General features: G+C 39.8%; 1 protein-coding gene across 1 annotated transcript in view; it reads left to right on the plus strand.

Annotated features, from left to right (window-relative positions):
* SLIT3 (slit guidance ligand 3) overlaps positions 1-24,757 on the plus strand; it is a gene marked incomplete at both ends in the record, with an annotated part of 466,941 nt that overhangs the window by 417,744 nt on the left and 24,440 nt on the right. Inside the window, 3 exons of the mRNA XM_079542234.1 lie at positions 2,972-3,069; positions 9,478-9,617; positions 21,469-21,562. Coding sequence (XP_079398360.1) covers positions 2,972-3,069; positions 9,478-9,617; positions 21,469-21,562 — 332 coding nt within the window. The remainder of the gene's footprint in view (positions 1-2,971; positions 3,070-9,477; positions 9,618-21,468; positions 21,563-24,757) is intronic.

Here is a 24,757-nt window from a genome sequence, read left to right on the forward strand (position 1 = left end):
CTGCAGTTGGGGAATGAACTTGCAGTGAGGCAGGGGATTAGCCAGGTACTTCTGTTGTTGTTCGGAAGTGTTTCTCTTCTGATTTAACCAGGCAAAAGGATGTCCCTGTTTCTTTGTATTTACACAAATTTTAAAATGCAAAGCTTATCTCTCTGGGGAGTGCTGGGAGGAAGTGGTGGTCGACACAGAAAATACAGTTTCTTCTACCATTTCTGTAACAAAGCCCCTCTGTGCTGTTGGACAAAGGTATAATTACTGTCTATTGCATTTTTTCTCGCGGTGAGTGGCAGTATGTCCTGCCCAACAGAATACTAAAGATTTCAGTAGTATCTGGGGAACTGAACTGCATGCGACATGGGGAGCCTGGCACTGTATGTGGACAGACCTGAGCAAATGAACTCTATAGAGCAGTTCATGGTTCGCACTTAGTGGCTGTTGTGGTTTTGTTGTTTTTATGGGGCTTAATGAGGCTGTACCAATTTCAAAATGAGCGCTCCAGAGACAAGATGGCTGCTATAATAATACTGAACAGAAAGCATGCACGGAAAATGAGCTGTCACAGAACCAGCACAGTCCCTGTCCCAGCAGTTTGTCACCCCCAGACTGGACACGTCATTGGAAAGAGGGGCACCTATCAAGAGCTGAGCAAGAATTCCATCTGGTCACTGCATAGTGTAAGAGAGAAGTGGCCAGTTATGACCTGTTAGTATGATTTGACCAGCCTGCTTGGTCTTGGCTCGAAGGGATGAGCAAGAATTCCCAAACTGATGCTCAGCCATAGACAAACTGATCAAATTTATCCTACTGTGGTTTTCATGGGAGAGCTATTCCCTTAAAATACACTAAGTGAAGCAGTCTTCACTCTGGGGGTTTTGAAACAAAGCTAGGGAACCTTTTCTTATTCAGAATGGAATAAGTCTTTCAAGTAGCTTTGTCATAACATGAGAAATGCCAGTCTGGTCTGTGGTGTGCTTACCATAGCTCGCTCTCTGCCTGTAGTGCAGGCAGCAGCGTGTTTTGATTTCTATGGAAAGGACACAAGCTTGGTCAGCACTTCTTTCCAATTACCCCACTACTCACCATCGTCCAACTGGGGATGCCGATGTCTGCTGACTGCCTTCCATATCTATTTTGGATCTGTTTTCTATGGATTTGTCTAATGGCTTTCATACTATCTCACTTTACAGTCTTGTGTTTACAAAATTCCCAGAAGCTCATAGTCTGGCAAACTTCTTTTTTTTTTTTTAAATCTGTAGTAAGCTTATCTTTTAATATCAGTCATTGTTCCTCTTCTGCTGTGGAGCGTACTGAGAGAGTAACAAATTCTGCATTTACCAGTTCTGTTATTCTGTAAACCTCAGTCATAGCATTCTTGTCAGCTTTTTTTCTCCAGACTAAGTGCTGTTCTTTGTTGTATATTCTCCTATATATCTACCTTTTTAAACATTTTGATACTCCTTTTCTGTGCCTTTTCTAACCCCACTGTATCCATCCTGAGGCAAGCTAATCACTGTTAGATATCTGTCAAGTACAGCTTTAGGCTTCTCAAAGTCTATTTGTAATATGGATGTATAGCAAGTGAGAGCAGTGAAGCCTCAAAGATGAAAACTGTACTCACAGTTGATGGTCTCAGGTGCAGGTATATGGCTGAAGCATTGACACGTTCCATTTCCACAACACAGCAATCTTACAAAAATTGAGACTACAGAAATAATTATTTTAGTGCTCCCTCCTGCTGTACATCATACCAGATATTCAAAGTCAGGGAACTGTTGGAAGCTGTTGCAGAGGCAGTGGAGAAAGGAGTGGCTTTTGATTAGTGTTGTGAGCAAGGATGGTCGGCAGTGGTAGTGTGGTGTTTGGTACTGATAAGTGAAGGCTACAGCTGTTACGAATTGGTGTCCTGGGCTGACATCTGCCCTCTGTGTGGATTTCCAGATAGATATACCATTGTTATTCTTCTGAAGTACAGTATATATCGTGGTTCCTAAATCAAAGCCAAAAACCCCAGCAAAACTGACTGAATGAGTGTATCTCCTTTGATATTTTTCTCATTTTGATTGCAATCATTTATCAGCTTTCCAGTAGATGAGCTGGCAGAGGGCAACTGCTAATGGGATCTTCGATAGAAAAAGCAGAGATCTCTTGAACTTCTTGTGATTGCACAGATCCCTTGAGTGCTGTCAGACTTTCAGGTGTCTCTATTCTACCCTACTGTGACAGTAAATGAAAGGAAAGAACAACCTCTTTGATGTACTTGGCAATTTTACAAATAGCTTTTTCTAATCAGTAGAATATAATGATCGGATAAATATGTCTAGGCTTTGAAAAGCCAAATAAAAAGTCAATTGGCAGCAGTGGATATTGTCCAAGCTGGTGAAGTTCAGTTGGAAATAATGTATTTTTTAGGGCGAGTTTTAAGAAGAGACTGATTCAATGCTAATATCTCAAACAGGGTTCAGTGTGTTCTGTAGATAAACTCAGCTCTCAGAATAAAAATGGATTTCCCTCTTTTAGTTTTGACAATGTGTAGTAATGAGTATGGTGTACGGTTACAGTTTTTAACTGAGCGCTTGGTAAATGAGGGTTGATTACGTGGTCCTGTGCTGACGGTGTGTGGCCTTCTGCTTACCTTTGGCCATGATTCAGTCCTTTCAGTGTAACTAATGTTGGGGATTAAAATGGGCTAGAGTAATGATAAAACCAGCTGTTTCCTTGAAATAATGAAATGAAAGAGTTAACCAGTATCTTGACACTTAAATGACACCAAAATACCCGCTAGTCCCATTGGTTGGAAGAAATGCCCTGCCCAGATCCTCATTTTAGTGATACATGTATCTGCCCATCAGTAAAGAACATATCTGAAGTTCTCCTTTAAGTGGTGCCGCACATAGAGTAAGGGAGCAAAAGATTGTGATTCAGATGACATGCATTTTACTAACCTTTTTTTCTTTTAAATTTTCTCAAATAGGGTCGGGACTGCAGTGTGCCCATTAATTCTTGCATTCAAAATCCATGTCAGAATGGAGGGACCTGCCACCTCACCGAGGCAAATAAAGATGGATTCAGGTAGTAACACAAAGTTCATTTAAAGCAAGATGATAAAATAGTTGTGTTTCTACACTACATTAATGAAGTATAATGAGTACTTTGTAAAAGCTGCTGCATGTGACAGTTCTATCTGCCAGACCAAAAATTTAATCTGGTTTCATTGGTGACATACTGTTTCCTCTGAAACAGATCTCCTTATTGTCTCATAATGGGTTATACTCTAAGAGCTATTTTGAGCAGTCTGCCTGATCTGTATTGTGTTATCTGTATGCTAATTTTCCTCAGGGCATATCAAACTCATGCATACCCCTTTTTCTATTTGTAAAATAAGCATCTGTTGCTTGACAACCAGATGCAAAATGTTTTCATACTGCATATTGTAGACAAACAGGCTTCAAAGAAACAATTAAAAAACATGAAGAGATTGCTACATCTTGTTGGGCATAATGCCTGCAAGACAGTAGCCTTTATAGCTGGACATCATGGGTTTCAGTTTTCCCCTATAAGAAAAATGTAGCTTAGATTGGGAGACTCCAAGAGAAACCCAGACATTTTTCATGCAGTTAATGGGAGATTTGTGCGCCCTGAAGTCCTGTTTTACCACTATGAAATTACAGGTTTCAAGTTTTGGCCACTAGTTGTCATTGAAGTTGCTAGAAACTGTCTTGCAAAAAGCCATTTTTCAAATCTTCATTGATTTCCTCCTCAATATTTATACTATTTCTTGCTCAAAATATGTGCAAAATTACACCATGATGTTTCAAAAGAATGTATCAAAGTCTCATCTCTAAATGCATATATTCATTACTCGTGCTGCTGCTGTGTCTTCTCCTGTGCACAGCTTCCTCTTCATGACAGCTGGAGTGAGACACAGTAATACAAGGTTTATAAATGGGGTAAGCAGGAGTCACACCAGTGATTTTTTTTTATTATTATTATTATTTTTAGTTCCAGTTTGCTTTCAGCTGTAATTATGACTGTTCCAGATGAGGTTAACCAAGTTTGTTAACCAAGTCAGCAGACCTATATCCTCTTATCTCAGAAAATAGACAGAACCAGGTGGAAGACTGAGTGACTGAAAGGGCATAGGGGGATCTGGAAATGCGCCATCCAGCCCCCAGCTAAAGGCTCAACAAATTTTATGTTTCCAGCAAAGCATTGTGGCTTCTTTTTGATTTCCTAAATCCCTTGGATGGGAACGAGGCACAGAAGAGCTCCCGTCTTGCCCTGTAGGTGGGATCAAGGCAACCCTCTTTGAGCAGCTATGTCAAAACTGTGAGCAGAACAGCACATCCCCTGGATACAGATGCATGCATAGAGTTGTGTTGGTGCATGGTGGTGAGACAAGGAGATTCTGCAGTCCATAGCACAGAAATGGTCACCTCTAGTTTTGGGAAAACCGCTATCCTGCTCTGGTAATCTAATATCCTTCTTTTTGATTCAGATGCTAGCAGCCCCAGCAGGATTTGGAGTACAGATTCAGTTTCTGTTCAGAGGAATAATGGTCTGTTGGTCTTCAGTTCAGGTTCCCTTTGGGTCACCCTCCTGTAATAGCGGTTAGACAATTTTCAGCAGATTGTGCTATTGCAAAGTTGCATCATATTATGTCACTCAGTACTCATTTTGCAAAATTTTATCTGATAGTAAAAATGTGCCAGTAAAGCATTTGATAGTATCTGTAATACTGGAGCAAAAATCTTCAGTTTGTATTTTGGTTCAGATTTTTGTCTAGCTTTGTTTCGTGCTATGGTAGAAAGTAAAAAGAATGCTTTGATTGACCCAAAATGAAAGCTGCTTCTGATTTTTTCTCATTAAGTTTCCATTTTCAGGGTCTTTGCTTCTGTTCCAGAAAGACATAGGTTTCAAGGTCCTTGGGAAACAGCAGGAGTGGTTGTGTTGCTTGACATTTGGGGCTTTGTAGGGAAGATTTCTGCTTTTATAGTTATTTATATAGTTTCAGTTGGTCTAATAAAAGACCTATAAAACCGTATCTTGTCAAAATCTTGCTTCATAAAATAGAATATTCAGCTTATGCACTGCTGTAGTTCCTCACCATGTTTGTAATGCAGTCAGCCCACTAAAGCATCCTTGGCCTCGTGCTGCTCTGAAGAGCAGAGTGTGGGGCTTGGGCATGTCTTAGAGAAGGTGTGAAGTGGGGATGAAACAGTGAAGGGGGAAAAAAAAGAAGCATTTTGAGATATATATTTCTTTTCTTTTTTTGTTGGGAAATCTCTTCTCCAGTGGATGGCAGCAGCTGGAGTTACATGCATATAAATTGTGTTCATCAAGATGGGAAAATGTTGCCTTAGATTATAGGCTGTGAGGAAGTGGATGTCAAAAACATTTTCATGAGAGGCCTTCTTGGATTTTTCTGTTGTGTGGCCTGTAAAAGAAATTATATATTCTGTATATTCTCTTCCCTAGGGAAATACATTCATACACAAGCTCTGCTGCCAAACTTGTCAAATCTTTACTCTTTTAAAAAGGAAACTTAAGCCAAAACTCCCTGCCTATGAAATGCCAAGCAGTTTAACTCTCAAGTTTCTGTAGTTTTAGACAAGAAAATTACCTTTTAAATAGTGCAGAGGTGGTGATGCTCACCAGGCAAAGACAGGAAATTCGATGTTACGACTGAGATTCCAGCCCGACTCACCCGCTGTGTCCAGGACCTGCCAGGGTTCCAGCAGCAGGGCACTGGGTCACTGCGACTGCTGCAGGAGTGGGTTCTGCTGGGGCAACCAAAGAGCACAGGTTCAACTGCAGTTCTTCAGTCTTTCTTGGCACTTCGTATTCTTGCACTCTTTAAAATCTGCAATATTTTCTTTCTAATATTTTTCTTTTAAGATAGGGTCTTTTTCTGCATTAAAGATTAATTAAGAGGCACTGTGTGACTCAGGGGATTAGAAACATGAAGTTCTTCCTCTCTTTACATTGCTCATTCTAATCTAATCTATGTCTGCTGTGACAAAAGGTTGCCAAAAAAAGGTGCTTATTTGAGACCGATAAAACAAGATGGTCAATCAGACATGTCACGCTCATTTAGCATGCCTAAAACTGGGACTTTGATGTAGGAGGCAGAGCTGTCAGCTCTGCCTTGGAGTTAGCTGCAGGCAGCCAGCTTATCTTTGCTTGCCTACGGTTTTGGGAAACAGCCTCTGCAGTATATTTTAACTTTTCTCCACGTATAAAGATCTCCATTGTACAGAGCATTTTCTTTAGTGTTTTCCCCGGACTTTAAGTTCCTTCATAAATGTAAAAAAAAACCCTGGAACAGATTAACTGCCCAGTGGTAATTCTACCTAGTTCAAGAACTGTTGTGCTTCCAGGCTACTCTGTTGGCATGCAGATGTAGATAGCTTCTTTAGTAAGAAGCTATAATATTCTTGAAAGAATTTACCATTGGTATTTAAAAGTTTTTTTGTTTTGTGTGTGTGTATGTGTGTTTTTAAGCATGATAAACTGTGTGTATGCCTCTTTTAATAAACAGATTCATGACAGTTTGGAAAAAAAAATTGAATAGAATGAACTTAAGAAATTGTCAATGTACTGCAGCTCCAAAAGTTTAGTCCCCAAAGAGTTGTCATTAATTGATGTGTTGTATTTCACCTTCAAGAGAATAATTATGATGTGAGATTTTATTTATTTTTTTTGTTTTTGGGGGAGCACAACACTAAAACAGAATCCCTGAACTGGAAGGGAATTGGATCTTTGTGAGGTTAGATCACAGCGTCTTAGGAAATGGTTCTTTCTTCCATAGCTCCATTGTTTCCAGGGTCCAAATGAAAAGCTGTCTCACAGTGCCTCACTATTTAGTCAGCACACAGTTTTCATCATTGTCTCTGGAATTAATTTTCTCTCTCGGTCAGCTGGAACTTGAGTTTGATGACCTCCCAGTCACTCTGCAAGCTTCATTTTTCTTCTAAGCTTTTTCTGGGAAAATACATACAAACAGTCCCAAACTGCAACTCTTTCAACATATGGTTCAATCCAGGTCCCAAACTGTGTGTTTTATCGTTTAATTTCAGTCCTCATATTTGGCACATTTGAATGCAAATCAAAATAAAGAATCGTACGTAAGCAATAATGTAAGGACTCTCTATAATACATCGGGACCAGTAGCCAAATGTCATCAATTATGCTGACATCTCCTTCAGTATGGAATGTGTCCTAATACTAAGCAATTGTATGTTAACAGTTCCATATGCATTATTATTAATGGTAACTATTGAGTTGAATCATTCCTGTGATAGTATTTAATAATGTCATTTTTAATTGCATACATGCAAGCTATCCCAGTCCTTTTGTGGAAAGAAAATGGTGTTATATTCACATAAAAATAACCAGCACAAAACCACTCTTGTTGCTTTCCTTTAAATGGAGAGAAAAATTTGTGCTCCCAAACCAAGACCTTGGATGCCAAGTTGCAGCCTGGAGCATATTTTTATGGCTGAGTTACAGGCCCCTGAAAAGGGGGTGTTGTAATCAAAAAGCGTGACAAGATGAATGTGCCACTGTAATTAATTAGATGTCTTTACCCCTTCCCCTACACTCTTGCTGCCACAAAAGATGGTGTGCCAGCTGTTCGTTCTTATCTGCCTCCTGCAGTCCTCAGCATCATTGTGGGGTCAGCAAGGAGATATTTTATTAGCAATAGTGAGATAGAGATTAGAAAAGAAAATATTTCTTTGCTTCTTGCGTCCTGAATTGGATTGATGTGAGCATTCTGGGTTTAGTTATTCATGGTGAGGAGTTTCTAACTCTCATGACCTGTGAGTGGTCACCACAGGACCAAAGGAGGATAACTGTTGGCATGTGACCTATGTGCCTGTCCTCTTCCCCTCTAAGAGGTCTTACTGTTGTGGTTGCTCAAGGCATGTTCCCTACCCTTTTTACTTCCTCTTTGTTATTCCCCATGTTTCTGAGGTTGCCCAGAATCTAGCCTCATCCTCAGGGTCCAGCCTGCCATCTGCCAAATGAGAAGTGCAGCACTTTGTATCATATCTACCCAGGAGTCTGTGCACTCTTCTGGGTGTGTGGCACACATGAGGAAGAGAAGCAGATGTAATACTGAGAACAACCAGCTCAATAGTGGTACAGGTTCCCTTGACAGATTCTGAAGGCCTCCTATTTGTCCTGGGCATTCCCCAGCCCAACTCTGTGCAGCTCACACAGGATAACTGCCCCATGTCCTCTTATCCATCCGAGCTGAAAAAGTACCCTGTAGTTGTCTCTGCGCTCGAAACTCTCCTGTTTTCAGGAAGCAGTGGCTGGCAATTAGTGTGACTGCTCTGGTGTTTTCTGTTTTTCATCCTCATCAATCAGCAGTGTTTAACATTGCCTTTTCTGCCACCAGAACTTGCATGTGAGAGGAAATGAACATCTGAGTGTGTAGTTTGGATTAGGACTTGAAGCAACCCTTCCATTCTGCATACATGCTTTCTGTGACTAGTGAACAGCAATACTGACATTTCAAATATCACTGCTGGCTTCCTAGAAGCTACTGAAATGGTTGCAGCATTTAACACGTGCTTTTAGACCCTCTTTTAGGAAACTGTGGCCATTATCTCTTCATCGCTTACAGTTTAAAATACAAAGGTTCTCTTAGCAACCATAACTTTTAGATGTGGGGAGGAAACTGAGACTGAAAAAGAAATTCTTCAAGCACTTAGTTTCTTACACTCACTCTAGGGACCATACAACACGGTTTTGTGAGATAAAATATTTAATGCAATTATTCCTCAATAGTGTCCACATCCTCACAGAAGCATTACTAGCTCTGCCATTGTTTGTCTGTGTTTAACTTTAGTTAAATCATCTAGGTATCAGCAGTTCTTCTGCAAATAGATGTTGGAGGAGCTGTGGAAGTACTGAAACCTTATTGCACTCATAAAAGCAGCCATTCCCAAACATTTCTTTTTTGGATAAATGACAAAGTGGTAATGAGAAGAAAATGTTCATGTCTGTAAATTCAGTTCAAGATGTTCTCCTTTAAAGAAGGAAAACCATCTTAAAGCTGACAAGTTGCCCTATGATCATATGGTCCTCAATAAGCAAGTATCCACATACTCGCAAAGCCATTAGCAGAGAAGCCAAGGAGCTGAATACTGTGAAGAGTGTTCACTCTCCTGCCTTGGAGCCGCTTCCTTCAGTTCTACGGTTATCAACAAAGAAAGCAATGGGAAACACAACAAAGGCCATATACTGCTGATGCTTTTATGTCTCATGTAAATAATTATATGACCCCATGAACCATGAGATTTCATCCTTCACCAAACACATAGGGTTAAAATGTTATGTGCTTCACAGCAGAAGTGAGTTTGGCTTTAGTAACTCTCTTGTATGTATTTTAATTTCATTTTCTTTCCCACAACCTCCTGCCCCTTCAGATCCATGCTAACTTTTATTAATTTTTGTCTTTCTCCCAAGCTGTTCTTGCGTCCTTGGCTATGAGGGGGAGAGGTGTGAAATAAACCCAGATGACTGCGAAGATAATGACTGTGAGAATAACTCTACATGTGTGGATGGGATCAACAACTATGTCTGTCTCTGTCCTCCTAATTACACAGGTAAGAAAGGTCCACAATTAAAGAACAAGAATACATGAGGAGTCTCTGCAGAGCTGAAGGGGAAGGGTCTAATTGCGTGTTTACTTTGTCATAAATGCATAATTAACAAAAAAAATTAGTCCCATTTCTAAGCTCCCTGTATGTCTTACTGATGAATGACTGGAAAGGTATCGGTTCTACCAATATTCAACACAAACACAAACACTCTTCTGAGTCAAATTGCTGATTCTTCATTGTAAAATACGCTCAAAAACGCTGAAATTTTAAGTGTCCATGAAATGTTTATTTCTTCACATGCATTCACTACATTTCAAAAATATTCCCAGTACTGAACTGAATCTGATACACATCTGATATAAATCTTGAAAAACTAAAATGGCTCCAGTTTAAATTATGGTTGTTTTTTGGGCATAGCTTTCACTGGAAATCTCAAAGGTGTATATTAAATAAGTTAAGCCTGATAATTTGCTGTTTAATTTCATTATCTCCATTTCACATGCGAAGAAGCAAAGACTAAGAAACTGCAGGTTCAGTTGTATTTTTAAGAGTGCATCTATGGCAGTTAGCCCAGCACAGCAGATGTGCAGTCACTTGCTAAGCCCACAGTGACAGAAGTTGGTAACTGAGTTAGAAATGGAATGACTATTTCCAGTGCCCATGTTGTATTTCAGAGAAGTTCCTTCCTAAAACTTCTGCAAGGCCAGAAACCTTCCTAACTGCAATCTAAAAATGTTTTTTCTCAAATCGTTACTGGAGTACTACTGACTCATTCAAACTGTTAGCACAACCTCCACAGCATGGAGCAGTGAGGAAACACCTGCAATAGTTCCTACTTCCATCCTTTGAAATGGGTTTATTACCTTCTAAGCATGGAGAAGTAATGAAGGGCTTCTTGTACACAGGAATATATTGCATGTCAAGGGATTTAATGAGGATCAAGCTTGAGTGTCTGGGTGAGGTGGAGTAGGGGAAAGCTTCTAGAATTTCAAACTTAAAATACTTTTGTGGCTGATACAAAGGAGGCCCATGTAAATCTTTAGCTGAGAAAAGCCTTATGACTTGAATGTACATTTATTGGAGTTCTAAAATGATTTTTCTGCCAAAAACTGGAAAGCTTCAACTTAGCAGAGTAAAGAGTTTTGTCTGTAAGCATGTTGAGCCAATTGTGCTTGCTTGTGCACTATTTATGTGAGCTATTCTTGGGTGGTTTCAAACAAAATTCTATACAGGGTGGCAGAGCCTTTATATTTACAAGAGGAAATGTATTTGCCAAGCCAAGAAAAGATATATCTAGTAAGGAACTAAATCCACTATATATGCAAATGCTATTTCCTTTTCACAGGCTTATTGCAGATTATTTTGGTTATTGAAGAGAAGAAAAGCAGGAAAGAACTAGATAGGGATTTCTTCTTAAATAGCAATCTGGCTACAGGCCAGAGAATTCACATGATACTTAAGAATCAGTTTTGAAATGTTTTGAGTCAACTTCCATCTTATTTTTTTTTACCTGCATATTGTCTGTGCTTGTTTGGGGGAGTTTGTCAAATACTTGTGTGTTGTAACACTGCATGCTAGATCCCAGCCTTGCATGTAGTATGTGCACGATTGTATGTACCCACAGTAATGATTTGCTGTTAGAGTACAGGCAGTAGCTTTGGCTGCAGTTGAAACAGACTTAGTGAAGAAGAGCAGGAAATATTTCTGGAAAAATATGATATAGCTGGTGAAGTGAAGAAAGGCTACAAAAATGGGAGGGTAGCTTAAGTTTGAAATCTGATGAGTTTACATGTTTCTTTTAAAAAGGGAGAGTGTAGTGAACTGTGAATTGCCAATTAAGAATTGCCTTAGCCTGCTTTACCTCCTTTTTGGAGATGGATATTCCATCCAGCCTGACCAGTCACCTGGAAGGACTCACTGCAGTGCAGCTGGCTGGGCTGAAATATCCTCTGAGATATGCCTGGCCCTGTCTGAGCAGAAAGGCATAAAGTAGCTGCAAGAACTCAAACCGTCAGCCAAGCAAATGTTACATACATGCCAAGTGAATTTGAGCCATGATTTTGAGGGTTCCGTAAGAGTTGAATCCAAACACAAGAAACTGAACATCATTTGAAGTTGCTTGATTGAATGAACAGCAGCTAAGGAAACTTCATGGAAGTAAACAGGCAAGTCATGAAGAAGCACTTTAAAAAGGAGGGTGTGCATGACCTGTAAAGAGAAGGATCCATAAGCATAGAGTTTGGCTGGAGTCTCCTATGAGATACGGGGCATCTCTGTGAATATTCTCCTCAAATAAACCATGGTGTAGTGATACAAGACCTGAAGATATTAAGGTAGTACCTTTAAAATGAAAATAATCACAATAAATAAATAGGTGCTGACAACTTTAATATTGTGTTTGAATACACTGAGAATGGTGAATGCTAACATTTCAAGATTGAGTGTGGTTTCACTGGGGGGTCAGGAACTTATTGCTGCTCTCATAACTGCATTCAGCTCTCTGCGTCCCTCTCGGGTGCTGACTCTGCTAATCATTCAGTTAGCAAACTGTATGTGCTTCAGAGCTGCCAAGTATATGGATTCTATATGTATGTATGTGAACAAAGAAAGAAAGATGGGAGATACTTTCAAAGGCAAAAGTAGCTTTTGTGCGAAGTAGTATGGGGTATAATGGACTCACAGTGCCGTGCTTTGCCAACAGGGGCAGCGATACCCATAGGTAGGGTGAAACCAGTAGGACAGAAAAATACAGGCAATTTTTGTTGGGACCAACTATTCAATAGGGACAAGCTGAGAGATGAGAAGGAGGATTAGAAATGATGCTTAAGAACCATTGGGAGGTTAAGAATAGGTCTTCAAGTTCTCAAGAAAAGTCATATTTATCTTAAGAGAGTAGGCAGAGCAAGATTTTTCATACTTTACTAATGCCTGTGTTGAAAACAGAAATTTCTGTAAAAGGTTGAATGGCTGGATTTGGTAGCTGAACAAATCCAGACCATATGGTTTTATCCAAGAAATGTTGATTCTAGGTACAACATGGATTTCTCACCGAAATCACACTAATCACAGATTAGTTTAATACAAATTAAGTTAAGAATAATCTAAATTATACTGGAGTTCAGACAAGGTGTTTCTGTTGTGATAATCTGTGATGTTTTCAGTAGCCTTCAGGCTGGTTGCTGTAGATGCTCAGCATCTATTTCAGATTCAGATTCTTCTTTCAGATTCTTCTTTTCTTGACTGTACAGAGAGGCAACGTCTTAATCCCTCGTCACTCTTTTGTCTTGGGTGCTATAATACTTCTAAGACTGAATCATACTACAGTAAATATTGGAGAATAAATGCATTTTGTAACGTAAAGAAGTTCCTCCAGAGTACCTGGAGGAAGAAGATCCAAGAGCACGTGTGTCGTTCTCTAAGAACTATTTTGCAATCTCCCCTGATTTCTTTGATTAATGTGTAAATCTTAATAGTAAATCTTATGTTCCTATGTGAAAAAGAAATTAAAAATGCATGTGTTGGAGATGTTGGCTATTGACAGGTAGACAATATCCATGGTTTGGTTTTTTTCATACCTCAGTATTTTTGTGCTTTATCTTCTGTCTTTCAAGTTTGACTTGTTGTAGCCTTTTTAGGAAAAAATATCCCAAATACTGGTGCATACGTTTTTATTTCGTTGGTTTTAATAATGAAAGCCAGAAATCTTTCTTCAATTAATAGTTTTTTGCAGTGTTTTCCTTTAAAATTCTTTGACAATTTTTTCCCCACACAAAGTAGGTTGCAGATAAAAAAAAAAAAAAACCAACCAATTTGGTAAGTGACTGCTGAAGGAAGGAATTTCCCACACTCCAGCCCTATTTCACTTTCATTTAATTCTGGTGCAGTAACCTTCTTCCTCGTTTTTTTCCATCTAATCATTAATACAACATGCAAATACAAATGGATTGTATAAAATAGGAAAGCATAAGTTAAAGAGAACAAAATAGAGAGAGGAAAGTAGGCAGATAGCTGATTGCCATGTAAAGAAGGAGTCTATGGCAGAAAAGGAGACTTGATTCTCCTTAATCCAACCTTTGCTTGAACAAGTTTTCCTCCCTGTTCTTCAGCATTTTCCATGTTTGTTGTTGTGTGCATTTATATAACTGAACCAACACTCACACTGCGTAGCAGAGTACTGACTGCCTTTGCCTCCATTTGATAGATTGTTTTTTCTTTGCCCAACTTCTTACTTTATTTCTGAAGCTAAATTAAAAGCATGTATTTCCTCCGGGATAATCATAGCCCTAGTTTAGCCAGCTCTACAGCTTGAGCACTTTATCAGCTGTTTTACAACCTGGTCTGACCATTTGATGGGCTTACAGTTTTGTAGTCTTTCCTCTCCAAAAATGAAAATATATAGGAATATTAGAAGAGGAAGCTATGAATTAGTAACCCCAATCTTTTCTCTTTTGAGTTTTTCTAATATTTGTCCAATTCATTCATCCTACTGTTCTCTTAAATCTTCATCATTGTCTCGATCTCTTAACTTCCTTATCTTTGTCTGAATCTATAGCTTTACCATGCCCTATCTCTAGCTAATATCAACACAGTCTCCCTAGCTTTTTGTTTTAGCAGTGTAGACAGAATTGATACCATTTTTTTCCTTTCCATTCCCATTTTCTTTTCTTTTTCATCCCAGACAATCTTGAGAGACTTCACTGATTTGTTTGTAGCTACAGATCAAACATACAGTTTTATACCTCCAAAAAAAAAAATCCTTCCTTTACTCTCATTATTGTCTGTGCTCTCACTTGAAGAAGTATTCCAACCTACATGAAGGACTGTCTATACCAAACATATACTGTGTACTTTGAGTTAGTTTATGCTTGACTTGCTACTTCATTTAGTCTTATTTGTGATTGCTGTGACTTCTGCTTCCTCCTGTCTGCCTGAAGCAGAAATAAGTAGGTCTCATACAATAAATAAATCAATAAATATATCAATTTTTGCTAAGAATCCTAAAAAGCCTCAGCTAATGGCTTCACCTCTTTGTTCTGAGACCTAACAAAAAATAAAAAATCAGTGGCTTCTTATACTGAGAATGGATTGGGTTTTTTTTTCCTGAAATCCACAGCATCCCATGGAGGGGATGAAAAAAGCAAGTTTTAAAATAGTTTGTTTCCCTGGGAAAAAAATGCAAGTAGTTTGTATCACAGGGAAAAAAAACTCAAAAGCAAAGCTAGAAACTATTTCTGGATTTATGTGTTTGGAAGACAAGACCAAGATGTATTTTACCTTAGGGGACCTTGCGGTGTGCTGTGGTAGATGGTATCTGAGATTTTTGCAGTTATGCTACTTTTAGACAGAACACTATTTGCTGTTAGTGATTATGGTCTCTTTTTCTGGCATATCTGATTGTGGTCATGTTGCACAGCCAAAGCCGAACACTTAGTCAAGCCAAATGACTCTGAAAGAAAGAAGTTCTGTGGGTGACTTGTGGCTGACGCTCATTGCTGGAGCTCTCCAGCTTGTCCCCCTTAGCTTAGCAATGTGAGGCTGATTGGAAACAATCCTTGAGATGGGCATCAGTGGAAGCTGAACTGTGCTAAAGTGAAACCTTGTGCTGTAGGCTGGTTTTGCCCCTTGCATGTTTTTAAGTACGCGTTGGACGTAGGAGCAGGAAGTGTTTAGATAGCATGGTTCAGCCTTGTGGTTCTGCAGGGACCTAGAATGTCTGATAAATACTTGAACAAGCATCTAACAATTGGTCTCTTAAAATTTTGGAACTTTAGCCATATTTCCTTGAGACAAACAAAATTATGGTCAAAGTTTGGTGCATTTTTTTCAGTCTTGAAGGAATTCTGCCTTACATGGAAGTTTCTCAGCTGTAGTTACTTGGCAGCTGTAAAGTGTGTTTGTTTTCTGTGCAAAAAAATGAAAGAGCGCCTACGTTTCCCAGACGTATAACCATAAAGGAGAAGACCTGGAAGATCTGCAAGTTCTCCCTCCTTGGAGATATTCAAAATCCATCTGGACATTGTCCTGAATAGGTGGCCCCATGTGAGCAAGGGGTTGGACCAGATGAATCTAGAGGTCCCTTTCAGCCTCAGCTACTCTGTTTCCTAGCTCTGTTCAAAAGCGTACACCTACTTCAAGTGTTGCCTTCTTAAAAGAGAACCATGCCATTGTTATCAGACTGAACCCCTTGTACTGTGACTGAAGAGTACAGAGCAGTGCTGCAGCCTTTGCCATTGCTCTTTTGTCACACTGGAGCTCTCAACTCCAGGATTTCTGCTGGTCATATTCCCTTTTGTAAAATGTCATATTTCATATTTTAGGATGTAGATACACTGGAAGATTTCTTTGTTCATCAGGACCTTTGTACATCTCTTAAGAAAATGTAATTTCAGCTTCCCGTATATTCAGTTATCCATATAAGACAGCTACTGCTGTCTTACGGGATTGATGCAGTGATTACCCACAAATGGGAGTCATGATTCATGAAATCCAATTTGTGAAGAAATACAAAAAAGGATTAGAAGTTAACCATGAGCCTACAACTGACCTGCTTTCCTGCAGCTGGCAGGTGGTTGGGGCGTTCAGCACTCCAATGCTGAGAAGGTGGCCATGTTAGCATTGCCAGTAGAAAATAAGGAAGTCTTTCTGCATGTAAAGTATTTTTCAAAGATCTCTGCATTTCAAAATCTATTTTGAAGGATCATCTTCGTCATCATCTTCTTTCATCATCATCTTTTTGTAAGCCTTTTAGAGTTTGGATTAGAACTTTCAGGAAAAAAAGTGCGACTTCAGCATCTCTGTAACTTAACACTGATTAGTTAGAGGAGGACTTGATTAACTGGAGAAAGCATTGTTAGTTCTCTAGTCAGGCCTTGCTATTTAATCAGGTATTGCCTTGTTTTATCTTGAGAGGCAATTGCTCCTCAGTTCTGAACAACAAGCCATTTTCTTGGGACATTGAACGTTGAGGCTAACTTGTAGCTACTGTTTAATAGGCCAAAACTTCATATATGAACACTCGGAAATGAGTTTTCAAAGCGTTAGCACAGAATAAAAAGCATAAATTTGCTGTTAGTTTTTTGCCAGCTAAGTATTTTGGGCAGCATTCATCAAGCCAGAGCAAGCTCCATTCATTATCCATACAGAGAATTCTGTTACAGTGGTGGATTCCAGGTAATTTATTTTGTTTAACACAGTATTGGTGTTTAATGTGGCAGCTGAGTGTATTTGCTACTGCTGGATTTTGACAGCATTTCTCTTTTCCTCATTGCAAGTTTAAAGAGTTTGGAAGTAAAAAATCCAATTTTTATTTTCTAAGATGAGCCTCAAATCTTTTTCATCAAGTATCAACATCATTCCCGACTTAGTTATTTTCTTGGCAGTGTCTCTTCTAGCTTATTGGAGGGACATTCTGTGTCTGGTCCACCCAACCATTTTTAGGTTCTCTGTTCTCCTGAAATTTCCACTTGGCACTGACTTCTTTTTAATAACTAAAAAGAGAGAAAGGGAATAGAAAAATGCAAAAAAACATTTCTTCCGATATAAGTTATTAGATATCAAATGAGTAATCTCTTATGAGAATAACAGTTCAGTGTTTTTTATTACCAGTAAAGGGAAGAGTTCTATTTCGATTCACCTGGCAAAGTTCAGAAAATTGCAACATACTATTTAACCACTCAAATACAAATCATCTCGCTGCGCAAGCTGGAAAAGTTTGCTGTGCGGATAAAGGCCAGGTTTTCTCCATCATTCTTTCACTGCAAGTTCCTTCCTTTTCTCAAGAAATATTGTGAAATGCTCAACAGTATTTTTGCTTTTAGTCCTCCAGGCCCACCGTAAGGTTTTCTCAAATGACAGTGAGAATATTTTCTACGTTGCTTTACCAGTTATTTCTTGAGTATCAAGAATGACAGAACAAAGGATAATCCAGCTGATGTGGGAAACAAAAGAAAATCATAGAACTCATCAGTTGCAAATTGGTGGATTAGATGCTCTTTTCAGAACTGTAGTTTTATTTAGATACTACCACCCTCCAAATCTCTCTTTTAGTCATTAAGGAGAATAGCGTAACTTGGATCCTAGTTTTAAAAGTCTGATGTGGCATGAAATGAATAACTCTCTTGACATCTCAGAATGGAAAAAAAAAAAAAAAAAGAAAAAAAAAAAGAAAGATGATTATTAAACTGTGTGTTAAAGTCTTCTTTATTGCTCTGTTGTTGCCTTGGCTTCATTCTGAGACATGTGGAAGAAAAAGAAAAGCCTAAGCATGTTTCTTGGCAGTTCTTCATAAGCAGTAAGCCCTGTGAAAAGTGAATATGGAAAGCCCCATGAAATTCAGGATTTCACTGAAAAAATAAGAACACGGAAATGCTGCATGAGATAATAAATGTTTTGTTGTGGCTTTTTAAAAAGTAGTGAGCAGTGCCGGTGAAGGATAGATGGGAAGTAGTTTCAAAGGGGCAACGTACCTTTTCTATTACACGAGGGGGTCATTTTTTTTCATTCTTTTAAAGCCCAGAGTGACAGCAATAGGAGATCCACCTGCCAGTGCTCTGCTTGTCAGTACTATTTGGTTCTAATCTGAAAGTTGCATGTTTGTGGCAGATCACACTACTTTCTTCATCCGTTCAGATTGGAGGTCTGATTTGAGGATATAGAGAACAGAGGAAGATGGAAAGATTTACCACATTTAGGAAAGGATTATACTGAACTTTCTGATGTTTTAGCATTGTCAAATACCTCTCACAAATAGAATTAATGCTGCTAGAATTTTGCCTGTGATTATTGTCCAGTTCACTTTCAGATTCACATAGCTATCCAGTGAGAAACTTGGACTAGACCTTTAATTTTTTCACAGAGGAGCAGTTGTGTGTCACACCAACAAAGGCAGTGGGTGAGATTTTTCCTCTGATGCTGGCATTGAAGTGGCCAGTGAATATTGCACTCTCAGGTCTGATGGCAGATCTTTCGGCCCAGTTATTTTCTGAGCAAGTGAAGTAGAAGAACGTTTTTGTGCAGCTGGTGCCTTGGATTTTGCTTTCAGAAAGTGCTTTATTTCCTTGGCATGTTTTTTGCAACATCTAGTGAACTTTGTTGGAGTCTGAAATAATGTATCTAGAATTCTCTTCCTGAGATGATGCTGCTCTAGTTGCAAGGCATTCCCAAGTGAACTCCTTAATGAGTGATAGATGGGAAAAATAACAGGAAGAGTTCTTAAACTTTCCAAGTTTTGCATGAACACTGATAAATTTTTTGGATGAGGTATTTGGTACCAAGCCTGGAATTCTCCTAAATTGTGATAGTGGAGCCTTCAGAATGACACAGTGAGTCATAATATTTGACATTTGGGGAGATTGTTACTGGATCTCTAAGCACTTGTCAAGACTGTTGAGAAGAATACTTTAAGAAGAATTATTATTTCCTTTGAGAGTTTATGAAACAGTTCTTATTTTTTTTAAAAAAAAAGCCCATTTCCTCTTCTTCAAAGCAAAAAGAGAAATAGAAATGTGAAAAGTCTGTACTGAAGATTTTCAGCAAAAGAATGGTTGAAGGCATCTGTCCACACTGTGTTCAGTTAATAAATGGTCTTCAGAAAATATTTGCTGCTTTAGATCATTGCATTCTTTTGATGTCACCAGCCAGTTACGCTTTATTCATGTTTATTTTCGCATAAGATTTGCACTGCTAAGGGACATGAGATACACCAAGAAGACAAACTGGCAATTCTCCAGACATTGCAGCAAGTTCTGACCAGCTCGTGTTCATGTCTGCCCAAAGGCAGAGGCTGTCACTTTGGCTCTTAATATCTGGGAGAGCTTGTGGGCTGTGAGTTTTGGGATTGCTAAGTAAACAGACCTATCTCCAGTCCTTCTGCCTCAAAAATGTGTTAATGACTGTCCTCCATAGAGGCGGCGTTCCTATCGGTAAGAACTGAACATCCCCAGTTGCTTTTGAGGAGTAACAAAGTACAGTGGCAAACCTCAAGTCCAGGGAATGAACTGTTTCCCTGGTTCCCAGGGTCTCGATCTTATTGGCACATCCCTTCCCTGAGCTGGATGCATTGATGACATTTGCTCAAGTTTTGTCCACAACTGCTAAAAGGCTTGATAGCATTTAATAAGCGGTGGTTTCATGGGATTCCCTGGCTCCAAATGGAATGGAAAGTTTGTACAAATAACAAACTCTGCCTACTGAGGATTGCCATGTTGTACTTCTCCAGTGTCGCCCAACCCAACCCACTAAAAGGCATGAGGATACATATGGCATATGAATGCTGTGGTTACATTGGTAGTCACCTCTTCTGCCTTCAGGGCTTGCATTCCTGCACCCCTTGTTCATTTTTGCTTGACAACTCTCAAAAGCAGATACATGTTCCTTGTTTTAATTTAAATTAATTTAAATTAAAATTTTTGAGTCATCTTTGCAAATTTCATTGTTCTTCCATTCTCATATGAAAAGCCAAATGAAGTCTTGTGTACCAACATTGTAGTGTTGTAGTGTATGGAGGCTGGATATGTGGGAGAAATAGCTTGAAGTGGGGGAGCTGAGGGTGTTAACAGCTTAGCTCATATCTGCCACTACCAGAGTCCTTCTCAAAACTGTACTCCCAGTTATCCCTGCCAGATCACAAGACTGATAAAAGGTGGTTCTGATTTGCATTTTCCATCTGTATTTTTATATGTGTGGTTCTCTTGGGTTGTATTTTCATGTATTTCTCTGTAGCCACTACATTTAGAAATGCAATTATTATTGAAAATGGAGATCATTCTAAGACAGACAGACCTGCAGCTTCATGACAGTACTGCCGAAGCATTGCCAGCTCACCAGGGCCAAACATGGTATCTTTTTTCCCACACTATCCACATGACCTGTTGCTTGTACGATAACATGTATCATGTGTAGGCACACAAAATATGCATAACCCTTGAAACCCTGCAGATGTGGTCTTCTGATAGAGCTGCATGGGGGACTTTGGGACTGTAGTTTTAAGGGTTTCCGTGTTGAGAGCACCTGACCTTTGCTTCTCCTGAAAGGCTTTGGGAGATGGGGGGCATGTTTCTGTTGGTGTCTTGGGAAGCCAAACATTTCTGTAGTCTTTGGCTGGATCTCAAATCCTGGGATACTGAAGTGTGACCTAATAATTTAGGACTGAGAGAAGGGGGTGTTTAAATAAAGTATCTGTTTTTGAGCATTCTATTAATTATTACAATTTAAACAAATCCAGGGAGGTGCCTGGCGTGTAACACACAATACCTAGAAACAGCTGAGCTGAGCTTACGTGTTGTTTTTTTTTCTAAAAAGACATCATCTCCTGTGAGCACAATAGAGCTAGTGCTTTTCGTATAAATAGTGAATGTTTTATAATTACGTGCAGTCCTAAAGCTGGTTCCTATTATTGAGAGTCACAGAGGTTTGGGGGAGGGTTTGTGAGTTGTCTTTCTTTTCCAGAATGATGTCTCATCAGCCTCTTTGGCAGAGTAGTGACTGCGGCTTGCATGCTTTGGTGTGAAAATGTCAGTCTAATGAGTAACTTCATTCTTGTGTCACTTTCTTTCTTTGATGCAAGAGGTCAAGAACTGACCATTCAATCATTAGCCTGTCTCCAAGTGGGGCTTTCATGTCAGTGCTTTTTATACCAATCTTTCAGATTTGTATGATATAATCAGTACAGTCATTGTAGGTCAAAAGAACCTAGTTTAATGAAGTCTCATAGGATCTCACATGCAGTGTTGTCACTCCCTGCTGAACAACTGAGTGTCTCCATTTAGGGAGATCTGCCATCACTGAACATCATGATTGAAGCTCTTCAGGATTGTCCAAATTGTGTTACAGCTTTATTGCTTTTCTTTTGCTGTAGGTGAGCTGTGTGATGAGGTGATTAACCACTGCATTCCTGAGCTAAATCCATGCCAACATGAGTCCAAATGTGTTCCACTTGACAAAGGATCCAGGTGAGCATGTGTACACATTGGTCAGCACACACTGGGTAGATCTGTTGGCTTTGAGTATTGGGAATGATACTGACTGCCCTTCACTGTAAATGATGGTGAAACCCTGGCGATTTGTGGTTTGGGCTGTTTCGAGAGGCACATGTTAGCAGCATTCGTCACTGAAGAGAGAATTTCAGAACAATTTAGTAAATAGCTAGACTTTTCAGATGTCTGACTCTGTATGGAAAGCTTGTGGAGGAAAGATTTTTGAATCAAAGCAGTAAGAAAGGAGAACAAATTCAAGAGGTCTTGGTGCAGCTGTGAGCTGTGTTCTGCACTTTTCTCTAAGGCTGCTTTCACAGCCACAGTGCTGTCCTGGAGACTCTCCATTTCCCTCTGGGAGGGAAGGCTGGAGTTTTGGCAAGGGACGCCTTCACCTAGCACACCTTGTATGTCTGGGGAGGGGCAGTAGTGCTCTTTGGTAACCTGCAGCTTTGGTCAGACTAAGCCCTGTGAAGCAGCAGGTCAGAATAACGGACGCTAAGACAGACACAGAGCATTTCAGAATAGGTAAAAGAAAGTGAAAAAAAAAATTCAGTGGTGCTGTCTGAAGGGTAGCTGAATCTGTGCTAGACAGTCAGTCTGTAAAGCTCAAGCCTTGCTTTCAGATGAAAATTATCTAGATAGAAATGGTTCCAACTCTCAAGGAAGATGGAACTGTCAAATGATTAGCACAGCTCCCGAAATGATACACAGACTGGAAGAGCTGTTGTGTGCTGATACACAGATAGTCCGTAGCATTTTTTCTTCCATATCTAGAATGCAGAGTAGCTAAAGCATGTTAAGGCTAAAGGCTTTTAACTCAGATTTCCTTCAATCACTGGATATATGTAAGGATGGAAATAATTGTGGTCCTGAATGGTCTACCCTTATTGGAAGTATTTTTGTACTTGCCACTCAAATGCTTTGAGGAAATAAGATACTTCTGCGTGTTTGCTCGCTAAAGAAGTGTCCTTCACAGCAGGGCCCTTAACTTTTGAGAGAAGCCTAAATAATCATGCTCATAAGTGTTTTCTACTACTGTTCTTGTGTTTTTCTTCCCACTATTGTTGAGTTATTCTTCCTACTGTTCAGGGAATGCTAAACAAAATTTCTTTGCTTGTTTGGTCCCATTTTGCTTTCTTACAAGCCAGACTTGAAAAGCAAGGGAGCCTTTCCAGCCTTGCAAGCAGATTTATCCCAGTGTTGCTTTTTTTTTTTGCATGCCTTAGTTGCACCAAACCATTCAGAAATAGCTGAGAACACTCAGCAGCTGTTGCAGCAATATGTGGCTGCTGTTGGGTCTCATTCAAAACAACAAGCTCTGTTCCTGTGCTGTCACTGATTCCTTGAGCAGTTTGATCCCCTGACCCATGATGTGCAGTATATTTAGCGTGTAATGGGGCAGTGTGAAAGTGCATGCAGAATGAGTCAGGCTCATGCGTCAATCCTGTGCTCTGCTGACAGGGCAGGAAGGTTAATGGTGGGTTCAGCTTTTCCCTGAGCATCCAGTGGGCAGTCTGTGCCCTGGGCATGCAGTGGCACACACCAGTGAAGGATGTCAGAGCGGTGGAGGCTCCAGGCTGCCTCTCCTCTGTTCAGTTCTAGTCAGCCTGCAAGTCTACAGAGGGAGGAAAAGATGATAAAGAGAGAAAAAATAGGAAGCCAAGTTATATATTCATATGGGGAGGAAAATTCCATTGTGGCCTTGCAATAGAAGCTATGAATCACCACTTTAATACAATAGACATTGAGAGCATGCAGATGCAAATCCCCCTGGATAGGCCAACATTTTGAACACCACAAGACACGTTTTTAGGCTCTCGGATACTGGGAATGTTTCCATCACTGCAAGGCTGTAGCAGAAAACAGGTTTTCAGTTGTTCTGATGTCGGATGGTCACTGAGAAATGAGATAAACGCTCTAATCATGTAGATTGCCCTCTTAGCAGGACTTCAGCATAAACATTTATTTGCCTTCATCTTTACTGCACCACACTTTTACTGATACACAGACACTTGCTAGTGCTGTGTGGGAGAGGGGTGGCACCAAGTTGCCATCGTTCTCTGAGGACAAGACTTGGAGTTCCTAGAAGGATGCTAGGTGAGGTGCTCAATGGCTGCTTCTCATTGCCAGGTGCCATGCATGCATTTTTGGTAGCTTCAGCCCAGATAGCACCCTAAGAGCTCAGACATGATGGACCCAAAAGAGATTCCGTGTTTCTAAAGGGAAAGCCAAGCTTGGAAGCAAACTGCACTATTCCAGTGTGTTCAGCTGCACAGAACTCTTTGCTTTTTAAGCTAAGATTGTAGGTGGATTTCCTCACTTCCAGCCTTCACATATTTACTGTGCTGTTACCAGAGAGGAGGAGGAGCTTTCTGTATACCAGCTGAAAAAAATAAAATAAAATAAAATAAAAAAGTTAACACAATGAAAAGACTTCAAAAAAATAACTTCAAGAAAAGAACATGTTATTCCATTCACTATAGTGATGTTGGAGCATGGTATAAATATACTTTATTTTTCTAAAGCTTGGAATTATTACCTGACAGCTTAAAATGCTGATTTAATGCAGCCCTGCAGAGAAAAGTGGTGGTTCTGTCATTACTGAGATAGCCAATACACATCGTAAAATTGATGCATGGCAGCCCTGAATAAGGCACTGCACATCGTTCATTATTACATCACTTTATATTAGGACTGCAGGGATCAATAAAAAGCAACAGGATTAAATGCTGCCAATTCACCCCCTTCCACCCAGTTTTTTGATTGACATTCTTTTCTTGCAGGTGTGACTGAAGTTGCCAAAAAGTGCTGCACACTTCTTATGCTTTGGAGAAATCATACTTTTTACTTTTTCCTCTGTACTGTCATCTCCTTTATGTTAATCACAGTATTCCCTGAGCCACCAAGGTGCAAAAAGGCGATTCAGACAAACAGAGCTGGAACATCAACCATCCTGTGTCTGCAGAGGGTCATAGTGGCCTTTCCCAGAGGAAGGATGGAAAAGAAAAGCCTGTGGATCTACGTAGCTTTACCCCTCTGTAGCCCACGGGTTAAGAGGCTTTGTGTTCTTTTGTCCATTTTTAGCCAGTCATTGTGAACAAAATGGATTCTGGGGGCCCAATTCTTCTCCGTGCAGGAGCTGTGGCCAGCTGCTCATCAGTCACTGCCCCA

This window comes from Tetrao urogallus (assembly GCF_951394365.1).
Source record: "Tetrao urogallus genome assembly, chromosome: 14".
NCBI classification, from domain to species: Eukaryota; Metazoa; Chordata; class Aves; order Galliformes; family Phasianidae; genus Tetrao; species Tetrao urogallus.